This window comes from Aythya ferina (assembly GCF_964211825.1).
Source record: "Aythya ferina genome assembly, chromosome: 2".
Lineage (NCBI taxonomy): Eukaryota > Metazoa > Chordata > Aves > Anseriformes > Anatidae > Aythya > Aythya ferina.
In genome coordinates this window covers 27,510,638-27,531,864 of record NC_140297.1, presented here as the reverse complement: position 1 = coordinate 27,531,864, position 21,227 = coordinate 27,510,638, and the positions used below count along the sequence as shown (strand labels likewise).

The following is a 21,227-nucleotide window of genomic DNA, read 5'->3' as shown; positions in this document are numbered from 1 at the left end:
AGTTTGCATATGGAGCTCTATAAAACAGCAAAAATGGTGAGTCTGGACATTTTCAAGGCCACTGTATCAATTGGTCAGTTAACGTGAGCAACTAGAGTGCTTTGATGCCCCAAAGGGAAAAAAAAAAAAAAAAAAGCAGTAACAGAATGAACGCAGACCATGTTTCAGGGTGTTTTATGCATCCATTCAGCTTTGGTAAAGAACGAAGTTTGTGAAAAGTAGTGGGTACACCTCATTTCATACAGAAAACAGTTACTGCAAGTGATGTATTTCTGCTGCACTAAAAATATCTCGATGGGAGATAAGAGAGGTGCTAGAACAACCAGATGGCCCTTGCTTATATTTATAACATTCATGTCTGGTGATAAACTATATGAAACATACTAAAAGACTAAGAAATGCTTGCAATATAGTAAGGAATAAAAGTTTAAAAGTAATTGTTTAAATTTATAAAGTGATTTCAGCTTATACTTTAAGAGATTATCATAGACAGTCTAGAAGGTGTTTGTAACTTGCAGAATGCTAGGCTCATGTAAACAGAAATGAGCCAAACTCAGACCCTCATTCTAGGTATATTCATAATCACACATAACCAGTGCCATAAAATAGTTCCTAAATTAGAAAAGGATAATGTTTTTCAGAATCAAGGTTTATTCAGGACCACTTGCCCTCTGGTGCACCTAAGAAAAATATTATGTTTAAATTTACCAAATAAAATCTCTCTTTGAGTCTTGGTATTGCTCCTACAGTGCTTAAGGTACTTGGTTCACATGCTGTGAGGTTTTCTTTGTTTATCCTTCTACCATCTGGGTGATTAGCACACATAAACCCCATTAAAAACAAGAAGTTCTTCAGGTTCACTTGTAAACTAAAAATACTAAATACCAACGACAGATCTTGCTGAAGGGATCCCAGATCCTTATCCAAGGCAGACAGACTTGTTGTCCCTCATTAGCACCACTTCCCTTTGGAGTAAAGAAGTAACTCTTGTGAACAGCTTTGTCTTTAAAACAATAGTACCAATAATCAATTTGACTAAATCAATAATACCTGTAAGGCAAGTATATACATCCAAGCCTGTTACCCTTTCCTTGCCATGAGAACTCCAGTCAAAAGAATGATTAAACTCATTGGAAACTAAAGTCAGATAAACCACACCCTAACAAGTGCCTTGTTTTCCTACATTTGGTCTAAAAATCTCTGGATGACCACAGCACAGACTGGGAGGGGGGCAATCTGCTGTTGGTGGTCAGACCGGTGCCACAGAGGGAACCACACAACCTCCCACGTCTTACCGGGAATTCCTCAGGTTATAGCCATCACTATCTGACAGTGGAGTCCCATTTCTGCTTCTAGATGTGTGACTTCCAACAAAATGACTCTGCTACACCTCAGTGAAACAGAGGCAGTGACGTGACTGCTTCAGACCACTAAGGTTCAGTCGATCTCCATTAGTGTCCTCATTTCCACCCTTTTTCTTTTCTCTTCTCATTTTCCACAACACTGCAGTCCACTCCTCATCCCTTCAAACTTTGCCTCACCTCCTTCACTCCTGCTTTCGTTTGGGCTAAACTTGCTGCTCCCTTCGCAGGCCCCATGTCAGCAGGAGAGCCCCCGACTCCCATTCTTGCAGCTCCTGTTTCTCCTTCTACCTGTTCAGACTGATGTCAGCTGCCACCTCTGAACTTCTCCCTTCACTCCAGGCTCAGAATTCAGCTTAAAATCCAACTCAGGCGCTTCACTCGAAGCAGCCCTCTCCAAAATCCTCCCTGAGCCATTCCCGACCCAGCTCAACACCATCGCTCTCCCTCTGCCCTTCACCGCTGCCACCTGTCCGCCCTGTCAAGGAACCCTTTTCCCTCACGACTCCGCTCCCTTGTGCCAACAGCTGATCTGGGCAGCCGGAGCCTTTTAATACTGCCTCGTCTGAGCAGAGGGACTCGCTTGAGGGAACCCCCCAAGGGCCCCAACCCGTGCGCCTCTCCCCGCCGCCTCCCCTCAGGCCTCGGCCGGCAGGAGGAAGCGCGGCGCCTCCCGCCCGAGGCCACCGCCGGGAAGCGCCGGGGGCCCGGCGGCCGCCACCCTCCCGCTCCGGGCGCTGGGCGGGCGGCGGCGGCTCCGCTCCGCCCCGCTGCGGGGGCCGCCCGCGCCGGCAGAGGCGGCTCCGTTCGCCGCTGTGACGCCGGCGGCGCTGGAACACCTGGAGGGGCGGCGGCGGCGCCTCCGGCTCGGCCCTGCCCTGCCCTGCCCTGCCCTCCGCTGCTCGGCCGCGGGCAAGGTGAGTGCCGGGAGCGGGGACCCGTGCCGGAGCCTGGACGGGGGGAGCGGGCTCCGCTGCGCCGGCGGCTGCCGCGGCCGGGCTCGGGCAGCGGCGGGGCCGCGGGTGGGGGGAAGGAGGCGGCGCGGTCGGCGGGCCCGAGGCGCCCGGTGCCTGGCAGGGCTCGGCGGAGGGGCCTCCGGGGGTGAAACGGGAGAGGCGCAAGATGGCATCTGCCCGTCCTCGCCGCCCTTCCTTCCCTCCCTCCTGCCGGCGGCTGTCTCGCCATGATTGCTGCACGCATCCGCTGCTGCCTGCCGGCCGCCCTCCCTCCCTCCCTCCCTCCCGGGCATCCTCTCTGGCCGCGGGCCCGCAGGGAGCGGGGAGGAGGGGGGAGGGCGGCCCCGCCGGGCCCTCACCTGCCGGCCGGCCGCGGTGGGCCCTCGTGCCTCGTACCAGCTGCCGAGGCGAATGAAATGGGAATTAAAAGGAAAAATACATGTATATACGTGCTTCTGGTTCTACACCTCTGTTTTGGAAAAGGTTGATCTTGGTAATCGGATTTGACCTGCATCCATCTATACCTGGCTCCTGAGTGTTGGTCACCGGGTGCATTGTTCTGGAAGACAGAGAAGGAAGAAAGAACACTACTCGCAGTGGTAGCGCTTAGTAGGAGGAAAGGATGAAGGGCACTGTGCTCTTTAATTGCCAGCGCTGTGTACACGTTCAGCACCAAATGTAAATAATCTCCTGTTCCGTGGTGCTGTGCCCTGTGCTGGCACCCCAAGGTCCTGCATGGATCCTCCTCAAGCACGCCTTCAGTTCACCTTGGGGGAACCAGGTCTAGTTCCTAAACGTGGAACCGTACCAGATAATCTTAGGGATACATCAGTTGTCCCCCTGCCCCCAGTTTACCCCATGGATGTTCTGGAAGGTTGGCGTTGGCGTTTCCTTCTGTTTGGCACTCTACCCACACGCCCTGCTTTAAACCAAGGCAGTAGTTTATTTCTGGGAAGCACCTGTTTGTTTTTTGTTTTGTTTTGCTTGCGTTTCGTTCTGTTATCCTCCTCCTTTCAGTTTTGGGATAGTCAAAGGGTTTTATTTAATTTGCGTCTCAGAAGGTGGCTGTGACCCTTGTTCTTGAGGAAACTTCTTGGGAGTAAGCTGCTCACGTCTAGCAAGGACATTGTTGAAAAGAAAAATGTATGTTTGGTTGCTTTGCTAAAGTGTTGAGCAGAGAAAATGGTAGGCAGAGTTTTGGAGTCTGTAGTGTCGTTGGCTTTGGGTATGGACTTTCACCTATTTTTTGTTGTTTTTTCCTGGTAACCAACTCTTTTTTCAACTCTGTCCGTGCAGGGTTCCCAGGGAGTGAGTAGAAATGTTGCTTGCTAGTGCTGTCTTCCTGGCAGTGATCTAGGAGTTGCACTTCTTGATGGTGCTTAGCTTAAAGTCTGGGAACAACATCTCATTGTCATTGGGACAGTAGCATTTTGAATGAGCTATTCAAATAGCATAGCCTATTGGTTTAACCTGAGTGACTTTATGATTTAAGATTTGTGTTAATACCACCGCAAAAGGAATTTAGCGTAAAGCCACGGAGGTCTCTGGTGTAGTAAACTGTCATAACTGGTAAAACCAGTCAGGTTTTTCCCATAGCAATTTCTCCTAGAAGATGGTGTGGCAATTAAATGCTGCCAAACGTTGGTCTAAAGTTCCCCTACTGTTTAAACTTCATGAGTGAAACATGTTTACTTCCAGAATGGTTTGAACAACAATAAAGTCAAAAGTTAGATCCTGGCAATTGGAATTTGCTTTTTAATTGAGAAAGGATTGGTTTTATGTAAAGGTGATTTTCTCCATTCTTTTTACAAGAGCTAAGATTTAAATAGATATACAGCTGAAGGTTGTAAGTTCAAAAATCAGTTATGACTGTATAGAAGGGAAGAGTTCTTGAACTTTTTATTTACTTGCTTTTGACAAGATTTTTACCATTGTTGGAGTGAGGTAAGGAGTCACTTAGTGCAAAGTAAAATTCCTGCTGAACACTATTGCAGGGCTTAGTAGAGTCTCAAGCCAACCAGTCTTGCCTGTTCTGCTGTGTACACTTTACAGGGCTGCTAAATTGTTCTGATGAATTCTCAAGTAACCTTTTCTGGAAAAGCTGAATAATAATAGCTCTTTTCACTCTTAAGCTAGTGTTGAAAGCTGTTGGTATGAGTTGGCAGAAAAATGTGCTAATATCTCAGCTAACAGTGTCTAGAAATGTCCTCAAAGACTCTTCTTAATACTTTTTTTCAAAATCTTCTCGAAGTGTTGCTGTGAAGCAGTTGGTTCTTCAGGATGTTTTGCCATTGCTCAACTGTAAAATCACTCTAAAGACAAAATTATACCACATGATGCAGAAGCATTAAAAATACAAAAGCCTGGAGAGTGAAGAATGTTAAACAAAGAGCCAAGCAGTCAGGAACAGTAGAAACCTTTGACCTTTTATGTGTTGCTAGTAATAGTCTCACAGTAGCTTTTCCTGCGGCTATTGTTAGCCGTGGCAAAACGAGGGGCATTTTGGCCGGTTATGCAATCACTTACGTCAACCTTGGGAACTGCCTGTTCCAAGTCACTGAAACAGTGCTCAGGTCTGTCATGCGAGCAGCTTCATAGGGATCACCGCTGCTCAGGGAACAGTCAGCTGGTGTGCCAGGGTCTGAGAAGTTCCTGCTTCTGTGGCGGAGGAGCAGAGGTTGCATGTGGACTGTGCATCTATCGAGAATATGCAGCCTGTATTGATCGCGTTGACTCAATGTGCAGTGAAAGAAGATCACCCTGTATTGCTGTTTCTGTGCATGCTGAAACTGTTTCATTAATCAAATTTCTTACCCATGGATGTGAAATGATCTCCTGAGGGATTCTAGAGAAAATTATTTTCCCTGTTCCCTCCCCCTGCATTGTTCCCCCTCAGGTATAATAGCGTTGCTTCCTGGCTTCTGCACAGATGAGAAGGGAGGCAGACTCTTGAGTGTTGACTGTGTCAACAAATAGGGTATCAAAATAAGAGAGAGATTGGTTTGAACTTTATAACCATTTTTATAAACCACATTTATGACAACATAATAAATGTGAAAATGATTTCATGAGTATTTGTACATCCACTGCTTTTTTCATCCATTCTGCAAGGGGAAGCGTTCCTAAGATTAAGACTAGACTGATTATGGATAAAAAGTGTCACACAAACCATCTTCCTATTGTCTTTTATAATCTGTGCACAGCAGGTGTTCCATATGGCACTTTCCTTAATAGTATTTGGCTACTAAGTTTAAAAATACCATTTTGAAGCTGGAAGAACAAATGTGTATTACAAAACAATTTGATAGTCATTTCGGAGAAATGAAGCGAGTCTGCATTTAGAGTGAAATTAAATCCTGGATTGTATATATCCCCAGTTTTGCTCATTTGCAGAGAGAGATTAGACCCATCACTCAACTTCTTTTGTAAGACAGATACAGTACTTATTTACAATACCTATTCCTTCCTAAGGACATTTGCTTGGTGTTCTTCACATATATAAATGGAAAACTAGTAGCTGAGTGAAAGCTGTTACGTAAGGACAAACTAATACTATGTGCTGTTCTTAAATTATTTCACAGTCACCTGCTGAAAAGTCAGTATTACATGAAAAAGCAGCCTAAAATTAGTTTTGCCTGTGTTTAAATATGTGTCTTTGTGTATATAAATAGTGAAATTCTGCATGCAGTTTATTGAGAAAGGACTATCATTTGCTTGTTAATCTGCCTACTGTGAGTTTACCAGCATTTATTTGAAATATTTTGTTCTGAGACTACATGTACTGCGTTATGACTACATGTTCCATTCCCATCAGTGGTCTTGAGATAAACCACTGTTTATAAGAATTTGTAATTCAACTGTTTGAAAAACAGCTCAAAGTTTCATTTCAGTGTATTTTATGTTCTTGCAGGACAAGATCACTTTGCCTTTAAGTTTATCACTTCGGGATAATTTGGCAGGCATATAGTGCCCAATATACACCAAATTGTTTTTTGAAGAGGAATACTAACAGCTGATTTCATCCTTGTACTTGCATGGGAGCAAAAATAGTTTTTAAAAAAACTTGATGACATAGTGCCAAATTTCCACATCTTCATGTTGGCTAAAACTTAACCTCTAGCAACTCAGATATTGAAAACTGGTGCAGCCCAGATGGATTTATACTCAAGTTCTGGGTGTAAGTGTATAGTAAACTTCTATTGTGCAAATTTGCTGTATTTATCTGCCACTGCCTTCTATTAACTTGTACACAGTGGGAATAGAAAAATAAAAGACTCAAAATGATAATAAAAGAAATGGGACCCTGGCTATCGTCCTCTGTTTTGACTGCATCAGAAAATTAAGCAATTTCCTATGTTAATTGTGTATTCTGCGGTAATTATTCCACACTAGAAACATAATAATTGCTTTTGGAATAAAGCAGCTCGTACAGTACTCTCTGCAGTAGCTATTGGTCATCTGCCTTGTGGAGAGAGTATTAACAACGAGTTTAAAACCGAGTGAAAGACAGATCATTTTATACTTAATGACAATAGTGCTGCTCATTTTGTTGGGTGTTCTGTTCACAGATAGGTCACTAGTTAATGCTACTAAATGCCAGAAAGAACACCCCAAGCCTCCAGATTTCTCCATACCTTGTGCATAGTTTCTAATGGTGCAAGTCTTTAATCACACGATCTTAGTCATTCAAGATGCCTGCTTGTATTGCTGTGCCTTGTTCTCCCTGCAATTGATCAGCCTGAAAAAGAAGGCAAAGAGAGCGTGATATTGGCTCAAACTGGAAAACAGACTCCAATTTCTCTGATACTTTTGTTGTTTTCAGTTCACAGTTGTTGGTTCATTTTCCTTTGCATGTCTAGTTTTGTTGTTAGTGTTTCTTTTCTTGATGCTTTAAAAGATCAAGACAAACAAATAAATGGAATGGAATAAATGAAGTTTTTGCTGGGATCTTTCGTAAACCTTGATAGACCAGCAAACCTTCTGTTGGCTGCCTTTGTAGAGGTTTAGTGTTGAGAGACTTGTATGGTAATTTGGGCACCACAGTTAGATGACTGGGACCAAACAGCACAAATTTCTTTCCCTCTCAGTACCCACCCAGGAGTATGAAAACTGCGAAAGAGATCCCCTTGCTGTATAACCTTCATGTTTCTGTTAAAATTGCATGAAACGTCTTTGTAGGTGTCAGCTCCTGAAATAGGTTGAAAGAGTCATTTTGTTGATGCATCTTCTCCCCTCGTAAGACTGCAATATTTCTACTCCTGGGAAGTTGTGGGTAACATTTAACATCTGTCTTGGGACCAAGGAATAGACAAAAAGTTGTGGTGGATGGAAGGAACTGGTAATGCAGCACTTTCACAACATTTTTTAAACTTTTTCAATTAATAAATAAGTGCATCAGTGTGTAGTCTAACAATGAAAATATGGATATGAAGCTAAGCATGGATGATTCAGCAGGATTAGAACAGCAGTGATGAGCTTTAGAGGAAAAATTAAATCTTGTCATTTGTCATATCAACATAAACTCTAGATTCGTTTTATCTGGATTACAGCAGCACCTATTCATGGAGTTAGATTAGGTATTATACTTGTAAGTCTATGTATAACTGTGATGCTAAGTGCCTATATAGACCCTGGCTTTGGTTGTCAAATGCAAGAAGAGTGAAAATGTGGATAATTCAGATCAATAGACTGCTCTATTCACTTTTGCTTGTGAAAGGCAAAATGAAACGTGGTTTGAAGCCCTGACTCATTGGGTCTGCATGTTTGTAGAAAGACCATAGGAGATATAACTGTACCTTGCTTGATCTTCCCCTTGCAGTGAGACTGCTTCTTGCTTTGGAGACCCATTTACTTGATTCAGTTTGATCACAGCTTTCTGGCAGTAGAGGAGAGGAGAGAGGTTGTGAGGCAAGAGCTGTTAAAGAGGCACAGATGGCATTGATTCCCTCACCTAAGCACATCACAGATTTTCCTCCCATCAAAGTATTTTACATAAATGAAACTATCACTGTTTTACAGCTCTTTAAAATTCTTTTTTTGTTGTTGTTACCTAGTACCAATGTACTGTTACTGTATTAAGTTTCTTGGAGAATTACTGATTTTAATAAAAACATTTAAGTGAATCAACTGCAGTGCATGATTCTGCCATTTTTATAGTTATAAGTTGTGGCGTTTTTAAGGTGAAGAGAGTTTGAGGACCTTCCAACCACATTAGCTGCTTTGAAAGGACAGTAAACTGCGAGGATAGCGCTAACTATCAGTGAAAATGCAAATCCGTCTGTCTCTTTTGATAAACACATTACTTTCCCATCAGGCTTGCTGAATTCTGCTCTGCCTCTCATTCTGTTCCCTTTTGTTGCTTCTGAAGGCATCTCAGAAGAATTCAATTTACTACTTTCCTATGTAACTATGGTAGGTCATCTTTGGATGCTACATTTTGTCTTCAGCATCTATAAAAGCTTTACAAGGATTTTGGCTTACCTCATCGTTCTAAGATGTGATTGGATCAACAGTTTGTTTTAGATATAATTTCCATGGATGAAAGATTCTTGTTTGCCAAGTCCTGCTTTCTTCTATGGGATCTGCTGGCTACTTGTATTAGTGTAATGCTCAGTCAAGAACAGATACTTGAATGAGGGGAAAATATATATTTATTATTATTTTTTTCCAGTACCTAGGAGGGCATTAAGATCAGAATTTCACTCTGCTACATGACACTTGTTATTTTTCTTTTCCAATGAACATTAAATATATCCGAGTGACATTAATACACAGATAATGTTGTTCAGCTCTTGGGAAACCAGACAACTTATGCTGCAACAAACTATAATATAATAAAGCTAAAAAAGAGGAGCAAGGAAGTATGAACGTCATACAGAGGATGAGCTGGAAGGAAAGCCTAGGGAATGCTGGAGTTCTAATCATTCAAAACACCAAGCTAGCATTTTCCTTGTTTGCACAGGAGGATGTTGATGGTGTATTCAAATGGTTTTGGAGGGTGCAGAGAATCAGAGGATTTTTTGTAGTCATGTGGAGTAGAAGTGCATTGGCTAATGAAGATATTCTCTATCAAGCCTCCTTCGAGCATCATGGCTACTAAAAGTTCCTGATATGAAAGCAGGGTGAATCAGTATGCCAGAAATATTATCAAGTCCTGTAGCATTCCAGCTATTATGCCTACTTGTGGAAATAATTTGTGGATAAGTAGCCCACAAACCAGATAAACTGCCACAGATGCGAAGGTGCCCTAGCTGGCCATGTGCAGGGCCATCTTGGTTCCAGCATGTCTTGTTAGCTCTGGCGGAGCGCTGATGAGTGCAGCTGTCCTCCTTCTGAAGCCAAATTGAGTCGTGAAACACTGGTTGTACTTCAGGGTCCAGGCCAATGACTGTGCCAGACCCAAGCTGGTTGCATGTAGTCCTGTCTGGTATCTGTCTGCACACAGGGAGGTTTGTCAAACATGGTGCTGAGGCTTCTCAGCTGCTTCTCAGAGGGCCAGACAGGGATTTTCAGGGGGACAGCAGAGCTAATGGGCCCAGCTGGTTCCACGTGGAAATGGATATCTTAGTGCTGTGATCCATGTCTTCCAGGTAGGCTTGTTATGATAGGGCCAGCTCAGGTTTAAAGCTGAAACTGAGGTAGCATCTGTCTCAAAACACTAGAAAGCATGTGGAGAATTAGCAGTGTGTGGACATACCCAGACAACTTCAGATCCACTGCTACACAGCTATAACCATGGGTTTGTGTACAGTCAGCTGTAGCATGATGCTGTTTTCCATAGCAGGCTCTACAGCACCTATGTTTGCTGTCTCTTTTTTTTTTTTTTTCCATATTATCTAGATTATCCCTACCTTTTGTTAGTCAAGATAAAGGCTTATGATAAAGAATGACGCAACATGCACAAGTGATCTCTATGACAAAGCTAATGGAAACTTTCTGATAGAAATGTTTTCCAATGAGGTGGTGGATGCTGTTGTGTTTTTTTTTTTCAGTCATGTCAGTGTAACATTATTTCTTGAAACATCTTTTAGTCTTAATACACTGGGAGGAAAAGCGGAACAGGAAAAAAATAATCCTTTCACATCAACTCACCTCTGGCAAATTAAGCTTAGTTTTATATGCGAAATTCTATGATAAAAGGTTAATTTTAAGTTTGACTGCAGTTTTCAGGTCAGGTATTGGTGGGCTTCAGTCAGTGTCATGTGTTTTCTATTGTAGTCAGCTCTGGCAAAGAGCAACTCTCGTTACTTCTGTCCAGGATATTCGGGCGTTATTCTTTGAAAGCATAAGAGTTCAAAACCTAAAGTAGTTGAAGGTTGTGTGCTCATTCATTCATGTCTTTCTGCAGCCTCAGGGTCTGCCTTTCCTGACAGTGGGGTTTCTTTGTTATGTGGTTACGAAGTTTCCTTTTAATTCCTTGATACTTCGCTGGCCTGTTTCCAGTCCCTGTTTATTAGCATCTCTCACTTTTTGTGGCTAGACTTACGACTTCGGGTTTTCTTTTAAAAAAAAAAAAAAAAAAAAAAAAAAAAAGCTCACTGCTTTCAGCTGTGCCAGATGCTTTCAATAATCTCCTTTGTTACAGCTGAACCAATATCTTAACCCTCTTTTGTTCCTGGAGTTGGAATAGGCAGTAGTAGCATGTGAAGTTAGAGACTATTCTAAAAATAAAAAAATTGTGTCCTTTTTAAATGACTGCAGGAACAATTCATGCTGTGTGTGTAGTGATATCTGAAGAAATGAAAAATGTTAATCTTCAAAGTTTTGGATGTGAATGAAAATAATACAACTAAAAGCTTAATGTGTTGTAGGTAACTCTTTGAAAGCTAACATAAAGTACTATTTTTGTATGTGTGTCACCAGTGGTCATGGTACAATGTCATTCCACTGTCCGTTTACAGCATGTTTTTAAGGAAAGTTTTATGCATTAAACCAAAAGTAGCAGCAAACTGTTGCTCACCAGTCTAATATTTTACATTGTACAAGTTGTCACAGAATCACATAGGTATCACATAGGTATCACAAGAACCTGTAAGGTTTCTGTGGGACACCATGACAAAGGCATTGCTAACATCAGCACACAACATCCCCTGCTCTCCCTTCACTCACTCACCAGAGGCAGTCACCTCACTGAAGGCAGTCAGCTTAGGAGTGACTTAAATTCATGTAAATCCATGCTGGCTGTTCCCTCTCTCCTTCTCTTCTTTCACGTGGCTGGGAATAGTTTCCAGGAAGGATTTCTCCAAGATCTTTCTAGGAACTGTGAGGTTGATGGGCCTGAGGTTTTCCTGATGCTCTTTTCTGTGCTTCTTGAAGATAGGTGTGATGTTTGTCTCACTCGAGGCATCTCCTCTGATCAACATAACCTCCAAGAGAACAGGGAGAACATCTGAACAATGACATCAGCCAGCTCCCTCAGCACCCCCAGATCCATCTTATCTGGTTTCTTGAATCTGTGTACATCCCAATGGCCTACATACCTCCTGACTGAGTCTTTCTCTAGTGTGGTTAATGCTTCATACCCCCTGACCCTGACCAGTAGGCTTTGAGAACTAGAATGCTGAAGGGCAGATCTCCCACTGAAAAACACAGCAAAAATGCAAGTCTGCCTTTCCATATTCTCTGTCACAGTGGGCCTGTGCCTTCTGTAGCCTTTCTTTTGGTGCCACTATCTTTATAGAGCCATTCTTGTTGCTCTTTGTATCTGTTCCTAGTTTCAGCTCTAGAGCACAGCTTTGGCTTTCCTAACTCCATCCCTACATACTCTGGTAATACTTTTGTATTCTCTTGAGTAACCTGACCATGCCTCGGTCCCTACGTGTTTGTTTTGCATTTGAGTTCAGTCACAAATCCATCAATGCTGGCTTTCTGCCATAGGTGCTCAGCTTTCTGTGCATTGAAATGGGGAGGTCATGTTCTTTCAGGAAGCTGATTTCAAAGATCACACAGGTGTCCTGAGCTCCTCCTGAACTGAAAGACCAGTTTAGGATATAACATAATCAGTAAGACTGTGTTTCTTAAAAGAAAATCCTAAAATCAAAAGCTAAAAATTTGTATATTTGCGGTTGCTCTCAGATACAAACATGAGAAGTCCTTTAATAGCACATCTGCTACATCCAACTCAAGTAAGTATTCCTATATTACATTTCCTTCTACCCTTGATTCTGATTTTAATGTCTACATTAATAAATACTGTTTCCATTTCAGTCGAGCTTAACTATAATGCTGAAACATGAAATGTAAATTAGTATACAGTACTATAAATATCACACAAGTGTATCTAACTTGAAACAAGTTCTGTGTGAATGGAATCATTTAGGGTACCACTGAAACCAGTGGGACCCAAACTGAGTGCACTTCTGTGGTCTAAATTAACAGCTAAAAAATGGCATAATAGTAGTGGGCATTCAGGTTTTTCAGAGCATTCTCAGTCAGTAAGAAAGGTGAAACTCATCTGGGACTTCAGAGGCATAACTGGTTTCATTATGAAAGTTCTTTGAACAGCATCTGGAATGAATGGGATCCAGGAACTCTTCATGATGGAAATTGCAGGTGATATGGCTTTTGCCAACGCTTATGGTATCTGATTCTTTTCAAGCAACCACAGTTCTGTTTATTCAGTGCCAGTGCTCACTGAGCCGTCTTTGTACAACCTGAATTCTCATTTAGGACCAAAAGCTAATTCCGTATGGGTAATAAAAGGGATCCAGGGACTAAGCTTGAGCACCGGGCTGTTTCTTGTTCCTGCTGTTTAATTGCTGTAATCTCCCTAGAGTGGTTTTTGTCTATACCACCTACAGTTCTCTGGGACCCTCTATTTCTTGGCATGTTCTGGGGGAGATGGCATGCCAGGAGGCATATCCAGTAGACAATATGGGTAAGATTCCAATTCTGTTTCCTTCCACCCTATATAGCCATACAGCACTATCTCAGTAGCCTTTTGGCCTCAAGCACCTCATGTGCCGTCATGTCACACAGCAGGGCCAGGAGAGCATACCCTCATTTTCATACCATGAAAACACTATCCTAATAACTGTGACACAGTCCTCACAGGTGCTCTGAATTAAAAAAAAAAACAAACACCATACAAAGAGTATCCTGTGGGCATGGGGGGGCACTATGTAGATCTCAAAGGAGTATAACTAAGAAGACCCCAGAGTCAATTATAGGAAAAAAGAATGTGAGCTATGCGTGTAAGATGAGAACTCTATGTCGCCATGACCCTTATGTCTTCTTTTTTTAGGGACATTGGTTTCCAGGAGAGTCAGGTGAACGTGTACAGTGTTTAAGGTCAGTGCCTAAGACCTGTTCCCCTTGCTGAGCTACACTTTGTTCTACATAATACACATTATTTCACCTAGATGGGCTGTTCTCTGCTTCCTGTCAAGCCAAGCATGCTGCTCAATAACTGAGTCATGGATGTGCATACAAGCCAAATCCTGTGTTCTTATCTCTCGCACACACCCACTGTTGACTTAAGCAGAACCTGTATTAAAACAATGAAGTCAAGCACGTAGGTATTAGAAAACTGGAGTTAACGTTGTCTGTGCCTCATGGCTCTAGAAATTAAAGCAAAGCTGTGGCTGTTGCTCTCCATTCTGCATGTTGTCTGACATAACAGTGCTGTAATGCAAACAGCAATCCAAAGCAGTTCTTCCTCTTCATTATTTGGCTGTTGGCCTTACAATTAAATGCTGCTGAAGACAGGGTTATGAATTTACTTATGATCTCTTCTGCAGTGCATATGAGCTCTTCACAAAAATTCCATTTCAGGAAAGTGTCCTGCTCTGATAAAATCTTCCAGCATCTCATGGAACTTTGCCAGGAAGTTTCACAGGTACAGAGAGCAGAGAGGCTAGAATCCAAAACCTGGGATTTGGCTTCAATTGGCTGTAAATGGAAGTGTATGTGCTTCACAGTTGCAGGAAGCACTCAGGTTTGCATTGCCTTGTCCGAGTCCCTGCAATCTGTTCCAGTCCCATTACCATCCAGTGTTTGCCATACTGTCTTTAGGCAGCACCTTGTTAGACGTGTTGCCAGAGCCATGGCTCCCCACTGCAGCCCCTTTTTTCTCTCCAAGATTAGTGCCAGAGAGTCCTTTCTGAAAGCAGCAGAGGAGAAGCCAGGTGCTTGGTTTTTTGCAATGAGTGTCTGGCTTGACTAGTAAATTTGGCCTGGAAGGAGTGTGCTCAATTACTGGTGATGTGTGCACCATCTGGTCAGCTCATTGTGTATCAAAACTGGAGATATTAACTTTTGAAATTTAAAGTCCAAACACATGCAAATCATATTCTATTCACAGGAACTGCGATGTCCCTCTGAGAAAAAAACAACTGGTGGTTAAATTTTGCATCCATTGCTCAAGACATAAAGTAGCTAATGCTTTTGAAAAGTGGATCAATGAGACATTGGTGAAAAGAGTAGCTGAAATAGGTTGTGGTTAAAATTCTGGTTTAAAAAACAAAAAGAAAAAGAAAAACACACTTGACTGGGGATTATTCCTAGATTATTCCTAACATGTATGCTTTGGGCTTGCCTTGTCAAAAATCACTGAATTTACAACAGGAAAACTTGCTAAAATACAAAAAATCAGCAACACCACTTAAATGTGTTTGTCATGGATTTAAGTGAGAATTGTGTGTTATATGAGAAAAGCATTTGGTCTACAGACGGAAAAAATTTCTTTTGTAACATATACAAGATGATAAAGTATGGTAATTTTTATATGTGAAAAGGCAGGAGTTTTTCTGTTGTCTAAATTGAGAATTATATTTTAGAGAAGTTTATATTAACTGATAATTTCTTATTTTATTTAAGTGTCTGAAGAAAATAAGAAACATGGAAGGTCATAAGTAGTAAGTACCTTGGTCATTTTTTATTATTCTAAAGAGTTAATGGTGTTTGGCGTGTTGATTTGTGACTGCATAATCATGCATTATGTTCTGGCATCTAGTATTTATATGAAGTCACTGGTAGATGTTCTGTTTAAAAAGAATAAAAATAGAAAGTGGAAAACTGCCAACTTATCAAAGAATGGAAAAACAAGTGAATTGATGAGATGGAAAAGTAGCATATGTTATCAATTTTCTGCATAATGGCAAAAATTGTATGAGTGTCTCATTTCAATGGATTTATCTGTGATCATCAGCGTTAGAATAAAGTAGATCCTTCTTCTAGTTATATTTTTGTGTTGTTTTTTTTTTTAGTAAAATTTAAATATATCTATGACTGCTTGACAAAATCCATTTTTAAAGGTATTGACAAGGACCTTTAAACCTCCAGAAAAATTGTCCACCAAATATTTCATTAAGATAATTATTTATAAGCACATTAGACATAAACAGGAGCCAGAAATTTCTCCAAATGAAATTGAAAGTTGAGTTTGTCTGTAGTGGTAAAAGATTGTATTCTTCACATTCTCCCGGTTTGTTTATCTGTGTCTAATTCAGAAATCTCTATTAATCCCAGGACTTTTTTGTGACCTCACATTAATGACTCATTTTTATTTTTTCCACCCAGTCCCTAGAATTTCTGGTGACCTCAAGCAAGGTAGCTATTAAGGCTGGTTGACAGCAAATGAATTACGGTGTTTTCTTCGTTTGATCACTGAACTGAGATATCAGTTATTTGCACAGCTGTAGCACAAGTTAAAGCACACAACTAGCCAGATAGCTAGGGTCTTAATACTGCCACGTGATCAGTTTGATTTTATTTATTTATTTTCTTTTAAAAGTAATGCTAGTTTTATTAGTTAAGCTCTCATATTCTGCTTTCTCATAATGCAGGGGGATTTGGGAGATATCTAAATGTTCTCCTAATTTATTAGAGGTACAGCAAGTCAGGTCAATACAGGCTTCGCTTAACTTAATAGGCTGGAGTTGTCAGGGGTTGTGTAATACCTTGTTTGTGCAAAGCTGCATGTGAAATGTGATATGTTTTCCAAGTGTTATTTTGTGCCTTGGCACCAAAAAAGTGTCTTATTCTAAGCTTAATGAAATTCATAAACTAAGGACTTTGGACTGATGCTTTGGTAAAATTAAATGGGTGAATACCTTTTCTTTTAAAGTTTGGGGAAGAAGCCAGGAAGTGCTGTATATATGTGCATTTTGACTTTTGTCTTTGCTCATTTCCACTGCAATTTCTTACCATCTCTTTGGAGATTTAAGTCACTGTCTCCTAACTCACTGATTAGAAATAACCAAAGCAAATAACAAATCCCTGTCAAGCAGATTTTCTTTTCAGGATGAATTGTGTCATTAGTAACTGCACAGGGGAGAGCTGCCTCTCTTGGTGAATATGTGTGCCAATGGCTTTCAGAACATCCGAAATATTTCACAGCAAGTGTATATATCTGTATGTCTCTCTGCATGACTTGATGTGTATGTTGAGTCTGAGGACTCTTTGGGGTAGTATCAGTGAGTTACCCATGTGTTGTGTGAATTGAGCTAGTGAGCAGTATCTCAGTAATGTAAAACAGATAAAGAGAATCTTTACTTGAAAAATAAATTCAACCACTTTAATTTTCTTGGACTATTTAATATAAATTTAAGCAACCATGTATTTCCAAAAAAAGCTACAGTGATTTTGAATATCTTAATTTATACACATAAGGGAAATTAATAGTGGAACAACTATTACTGAAAGAGATCAAGATTTCATTGTGAAACTGTAATTTCTATTCATATGGTTTAAATATTGTGGAATGTACTGGCCAAAAAGGAAAGACCTGTTGCAGGGGGTGAGGTGGAGTGAGCTGAGTTAGGCAGCCTGATCTGCTCCCAGCATAACAACTTGTGCAACTGAGAAAAAGTGACAGGTGACAGGTAAGGGGCTCTCTTCTGAGAGGTAGAGACGCATCCTTTTGCCAGCCTGATCCACTCTTGAAGGAAGTCAGCTGCTTACCAGGGGCTTGTATCAAGGATGTCACCTGGAGACTGCCAAGCCTCGTACTGGGCACCAGTGATGCAACCAGGAGCAGTCTGAGGGGTATAGAGGGATTACAGAGCCCTGGGAACAGCAGTAAAGGACTCGTGAGCACAGGTAGTTTTTTCATGAGTCCTCCTGGTCAACGGGAAGGGGACTGAAAAGGCAAGTGGAAAGTGTCAAATCAATGAATTTACAGGACTGGTGCCACAGATGGGGGTTTGGCAACCTGGACCGTGGGACTGGCTTTGAGAGCTTTGATCTGCTGGGGGCTGATGGGCTCTACCTGTTGGAGAAGAGGAAGAGCATCTTTGGTCATAGGCTTGCCAAGGTGGTGAAGGGAAGATGAGGAGGGATCGTCACCCTCTATGTCAATGTGCAGCTGGAGCACATGGAGCTCCTTCATGGGGAGTGTGAATCTCAAGGGTAGTCTTGGCTGCAGTGACCGTGAAGTGGTGCAGTTTAGGATCCCGAGGGCAGTGAGGAGGCAGCATGACAAGCTTGCTACCCTGGACTTTGGGAGAGCAGACTTTGGCCTCTGCAGGGATCTGCTTGGTAGAATACTGTGGAACAAAGCCCTAGCAGGAAGACAGGCCCAAGAAAGCTGGTTAGTGTTCAAGGATCATCTCTTCCAAGCTCAGAAGTGATGCATCCCAACAAAGGGTCAGGCAAAAATGCCAGGAGGGAGGCCTGCAGGGATGAACAGGGAGCTCCTGGCCAAACTCAAACCAAAAAGGGAAGCATACAGGAATGGAGGGTGGAAGAAAAAACAGATAACCTGGGAGGAGTACAGAGAAATCATCCAAGCAGCCAGGGATCAGGTTAGGAAAGCCAAACTTCTATTACAATTAAATTTGGCCAGGGACATCAAAGGCAACAAGAAAGGTTTCTGTAGGTACAACAGTGATAAAAGGAAAACTAGGGAAATTATAGGCCCTCTCCAGAAGGAAACGGGAGACCTAGTTACCCAGGATATGGAGAAGGCTCAGTCTTCACCAGCAAGAGCTCCAGACACTTAGCCTGGGCTACAGAAGGCAAAGGCAGGGACTGGAAGAAAGAACCGACCACTTTAGGAGAAGATAAGGTTCAAGACTAGGTAAGGAATCCTAAAGGTGCACAAGTCCGTGGGACCTGACGAGATAACATCCACGTCTCCTGAGCTAAATGGCAGATGTAGTTGCTAAGCCACTTTCCATCATATTTGAGAATTTGTGGCCATCTGTTGAAGTTCCCACTGACTAGAAGAGGGCAAACATAACCCCCATTTTTAAAAAGGAGAATAAAGGAAGACCCAGGGAACTACAGGCCAGTAAATCCCAACTCTGCCAAGCAAGATCATGGAGCAGATCCTCCTGGAAACTTTGCGAAGGCACATGGAAAATAGGGAGGTAATGGGTGACAGCCAGCGTGGCTTCACTAATGGCAGATTGTACTTGACAAATCTCTGTTTTGCACCTACATTTATCACTTAGTGATTGCACAGTGAAAGAAATGGGCTATCTTGTACATAGTGTGCTCAAAAGAGATAAGTATTCTCTTTTTTTATTCAATTAAAAAAAAGTCAGTGAGTAGTCTAATTTCATTCATAAAATGTACTTTGTGAAATCCTGACAGTACTAAAATTGCATGAAAATTGCTGTCTGCTTAAGCAATTCTACTAGCGCTCTTTAAACTTTCCTAGTAGCTATATAAAAATAAAGTTTTAATTCCAGGAACTGTAAATCATTCCATAATGCATTGGAAAGAATTCTTTGCAGTTGATGATTTGGAAGTACTACACACTAAATACATTCATATTATATGCAATGTATTATTCTCCGAAGGAGGATGGGAAATGTTAGTGGAAATATATTACTATTTTAATGGTTTGTTACTAATGCATAATGAGGAAATACATACTAGAATACATGTGTCTGCATGTAAATGCAGTATTCCCAATAGGGGTGTATTAATCTAGCTTGTTAGTCTTATTTTTATGTATCCTATTGACACTTTGTAATTTTCTTCCTTAATATTTTAGTAATTATCCAAGGGAATTTTATGATCAATATGCTCAAAGCCAGGAAAAATCTGTGGTCAATAAAATGCAACAGAAGTACTGGAAAACAAAACAAACCCTTATAAAAGTCACAGGAAAAAAAGAAGATGAACATGTTGTGGCTTCAGATGCAGATCTGGATGCAAAGCTAGAGGTTTGTAATGTCTACGTAACGTGTGTTCTCTGATAACTCTTAAAATGTTTTCATTTCCATAAAGTTGCTAAGATGTGTACGTATAGATACCAGATAATAACATATATAAATATTATCATTGCTTTTGTGTAATATCCTTTCTAATTTTGGACAAATATACTTATGCAGATGCAGGGAGTCTAGTGGAAGTTTTGTAACACAAAACTTTATTCAGAACTTAACATTTCTCGTACCTGTTTTCAGGCAGCTTTTTTTCTTTTTTGGTGTCAGGGGGAGCAGGACGTCACCCTTTGTATTAGCTATCCATATCCTTTCCATGTATCAGTTTAAATCATTTTTTTTAAATACTAGACTGTAGTATACATAAATGATGTTCTTTTTTATAACTATGAAATGTCATATCGTAGCATAGACCATAAAAATATGGAGTATGCAAAGAAGGAATAGATGCACATTGCAGTCTGCTCTCTGAGGCTTTTGTGCAGATTCATGTTTTTGACGTGACCAAAGACAGCTTCTGAAAGTCTGTGAAGTGTGACTGAGAGAAGAAATCCTACTGGGTGATATCTACAGTCCTACTGTCAGTACCCTCAGCCCCACTGGAAAAGAATTAAGGTTCTACAAACTGAAGAGCTTAAACGTCTTTGACACAGATCAAAAGACAGAGAATGGACTTCCAAAGTTAGCATCTAGCTAAATTTTACTTCTATCATTTTGTTACATAAGGGTGAATATTTTGTCACTATTTTTCTTAGAAAATTGTTGACTTAGGAATCTCAGTTTCATACAGATTTTAGCTGAAATACAAGAGGCGCTTTTACAACAATCAAATCTTTGTAGTCTACCTATTGTAAAGACAACTTATAAAACTTAGATTCTAACTGTGTGTGTGGCCTTCATGATAGATTTTAAGTCAAAAGTATTGGTATTAAACAAGCTGAAGAAACTGAAATAGTATTTTATAAATACATACCTGATTTCCTATTGTGCTTGTTGTGTGGCAGATTAATCAGGAAGGATGCTTTGTTACTTCATGTGGGATTAAAAATAGGGCAATTTGTGTTTACCAGGTAGAAAATGAAAACATGTTTTCACTTGAACAGTTTCAAAACTGCAAGTCATGCTCTCTCTTGAAAAGACAAGATCCTAGTAAACATACAGGAGGTTAAGCAGATGCAAAAGGATGACAGTTACTAGCAGTCCATTTTACTAATATTTTCATGGTACTTGATATAGTGGAGTTGAGGTTTAAATTACAGTCTAGAGGTTTTATGTGAGCAGAAAGAAAGTAGTAATTTCTGTTTTCCTCTTAATTCTCCAAACTTAGTCAAAAGTGACTTTTTTTCCTCTACTTTCTTTGGAAACTGCTACTCTGTCAATTTGGTTAGAGTACCAGAGCTGTGACAGTAAAAAGTCCATTTTAAAATCAAAAACCTTCCTGTTTGCATACCCATACAAGTTTCTTGCACTAGATTTTGTGGTATTAAAAATTCAGTATACATATTGCTGCTGATCACACGTCATTGAAACTACTGACAGCCTTTTGTTCCATTGAGGGCTGTTCAGAATCAAAGATTTATGCATCTTCGTATGTATCAAAAGATAATTAAAAAAAAAAAAAAAAAAGAGTATTTTGGTTAACTATGAGCTGTTTGGAATAGATCTGTTTCCAAAATTATTTTGTCTTTGTTTATCTTTATGTTTGGGTTGTCTGTCTGTAGTTTCAGTGGACAACTTGATTGAAAGAAAAGCACAATTAATAAGGAAAAAAACACTTTCAAGCTTGAAAGATTACT

The 21,227-nt window shown here is 40.9% G+C and overlaps 1 protein-coding gene across 5 annotated transcripts in view; it reads left to right on the top strand.

Moving 5' to 3' along the window:
* Positions 1-2,138: 2,138 nt before the first annotated feature.
* Positions 2,139-21,227, top strand: part of ICA1 (islet cell autoantigen 1) — a gene marked incomplete at its 3' end in the record, with an annotated part of 72,801 nt that continues 53,712 nt past the window's right edge. For 4 of the 5 annotated variants that reach the window (XM_084511171.1, XM_084511169.1, XM_084511172.1 and 1 more), the window contains exons 1-4: positions 2,139-2,278; positions 13,560-13,606; positions 15,134-15,171; positions 19,260-19,431. In XM_084511171.1, the coding sequence (XP_084367297.1) occupies positions 15,155-15,171; positions 19,260-19,431 (189 nt within the window). In that variant the 5' untranslated portion in view covers positions 2,139-2,278; positions 13,560-13,606; positions 15,134-15,154. Of the gene's footprint in view, positions 2,279-12,406; positions 12,442-13,559; positions 13,607-15,133; positions 15,172-19,259; positions 19,432-21,227 lie in introns of those variants that run through there. The other variant, XM_084511170.1, reaches the window with a different exon arrangement.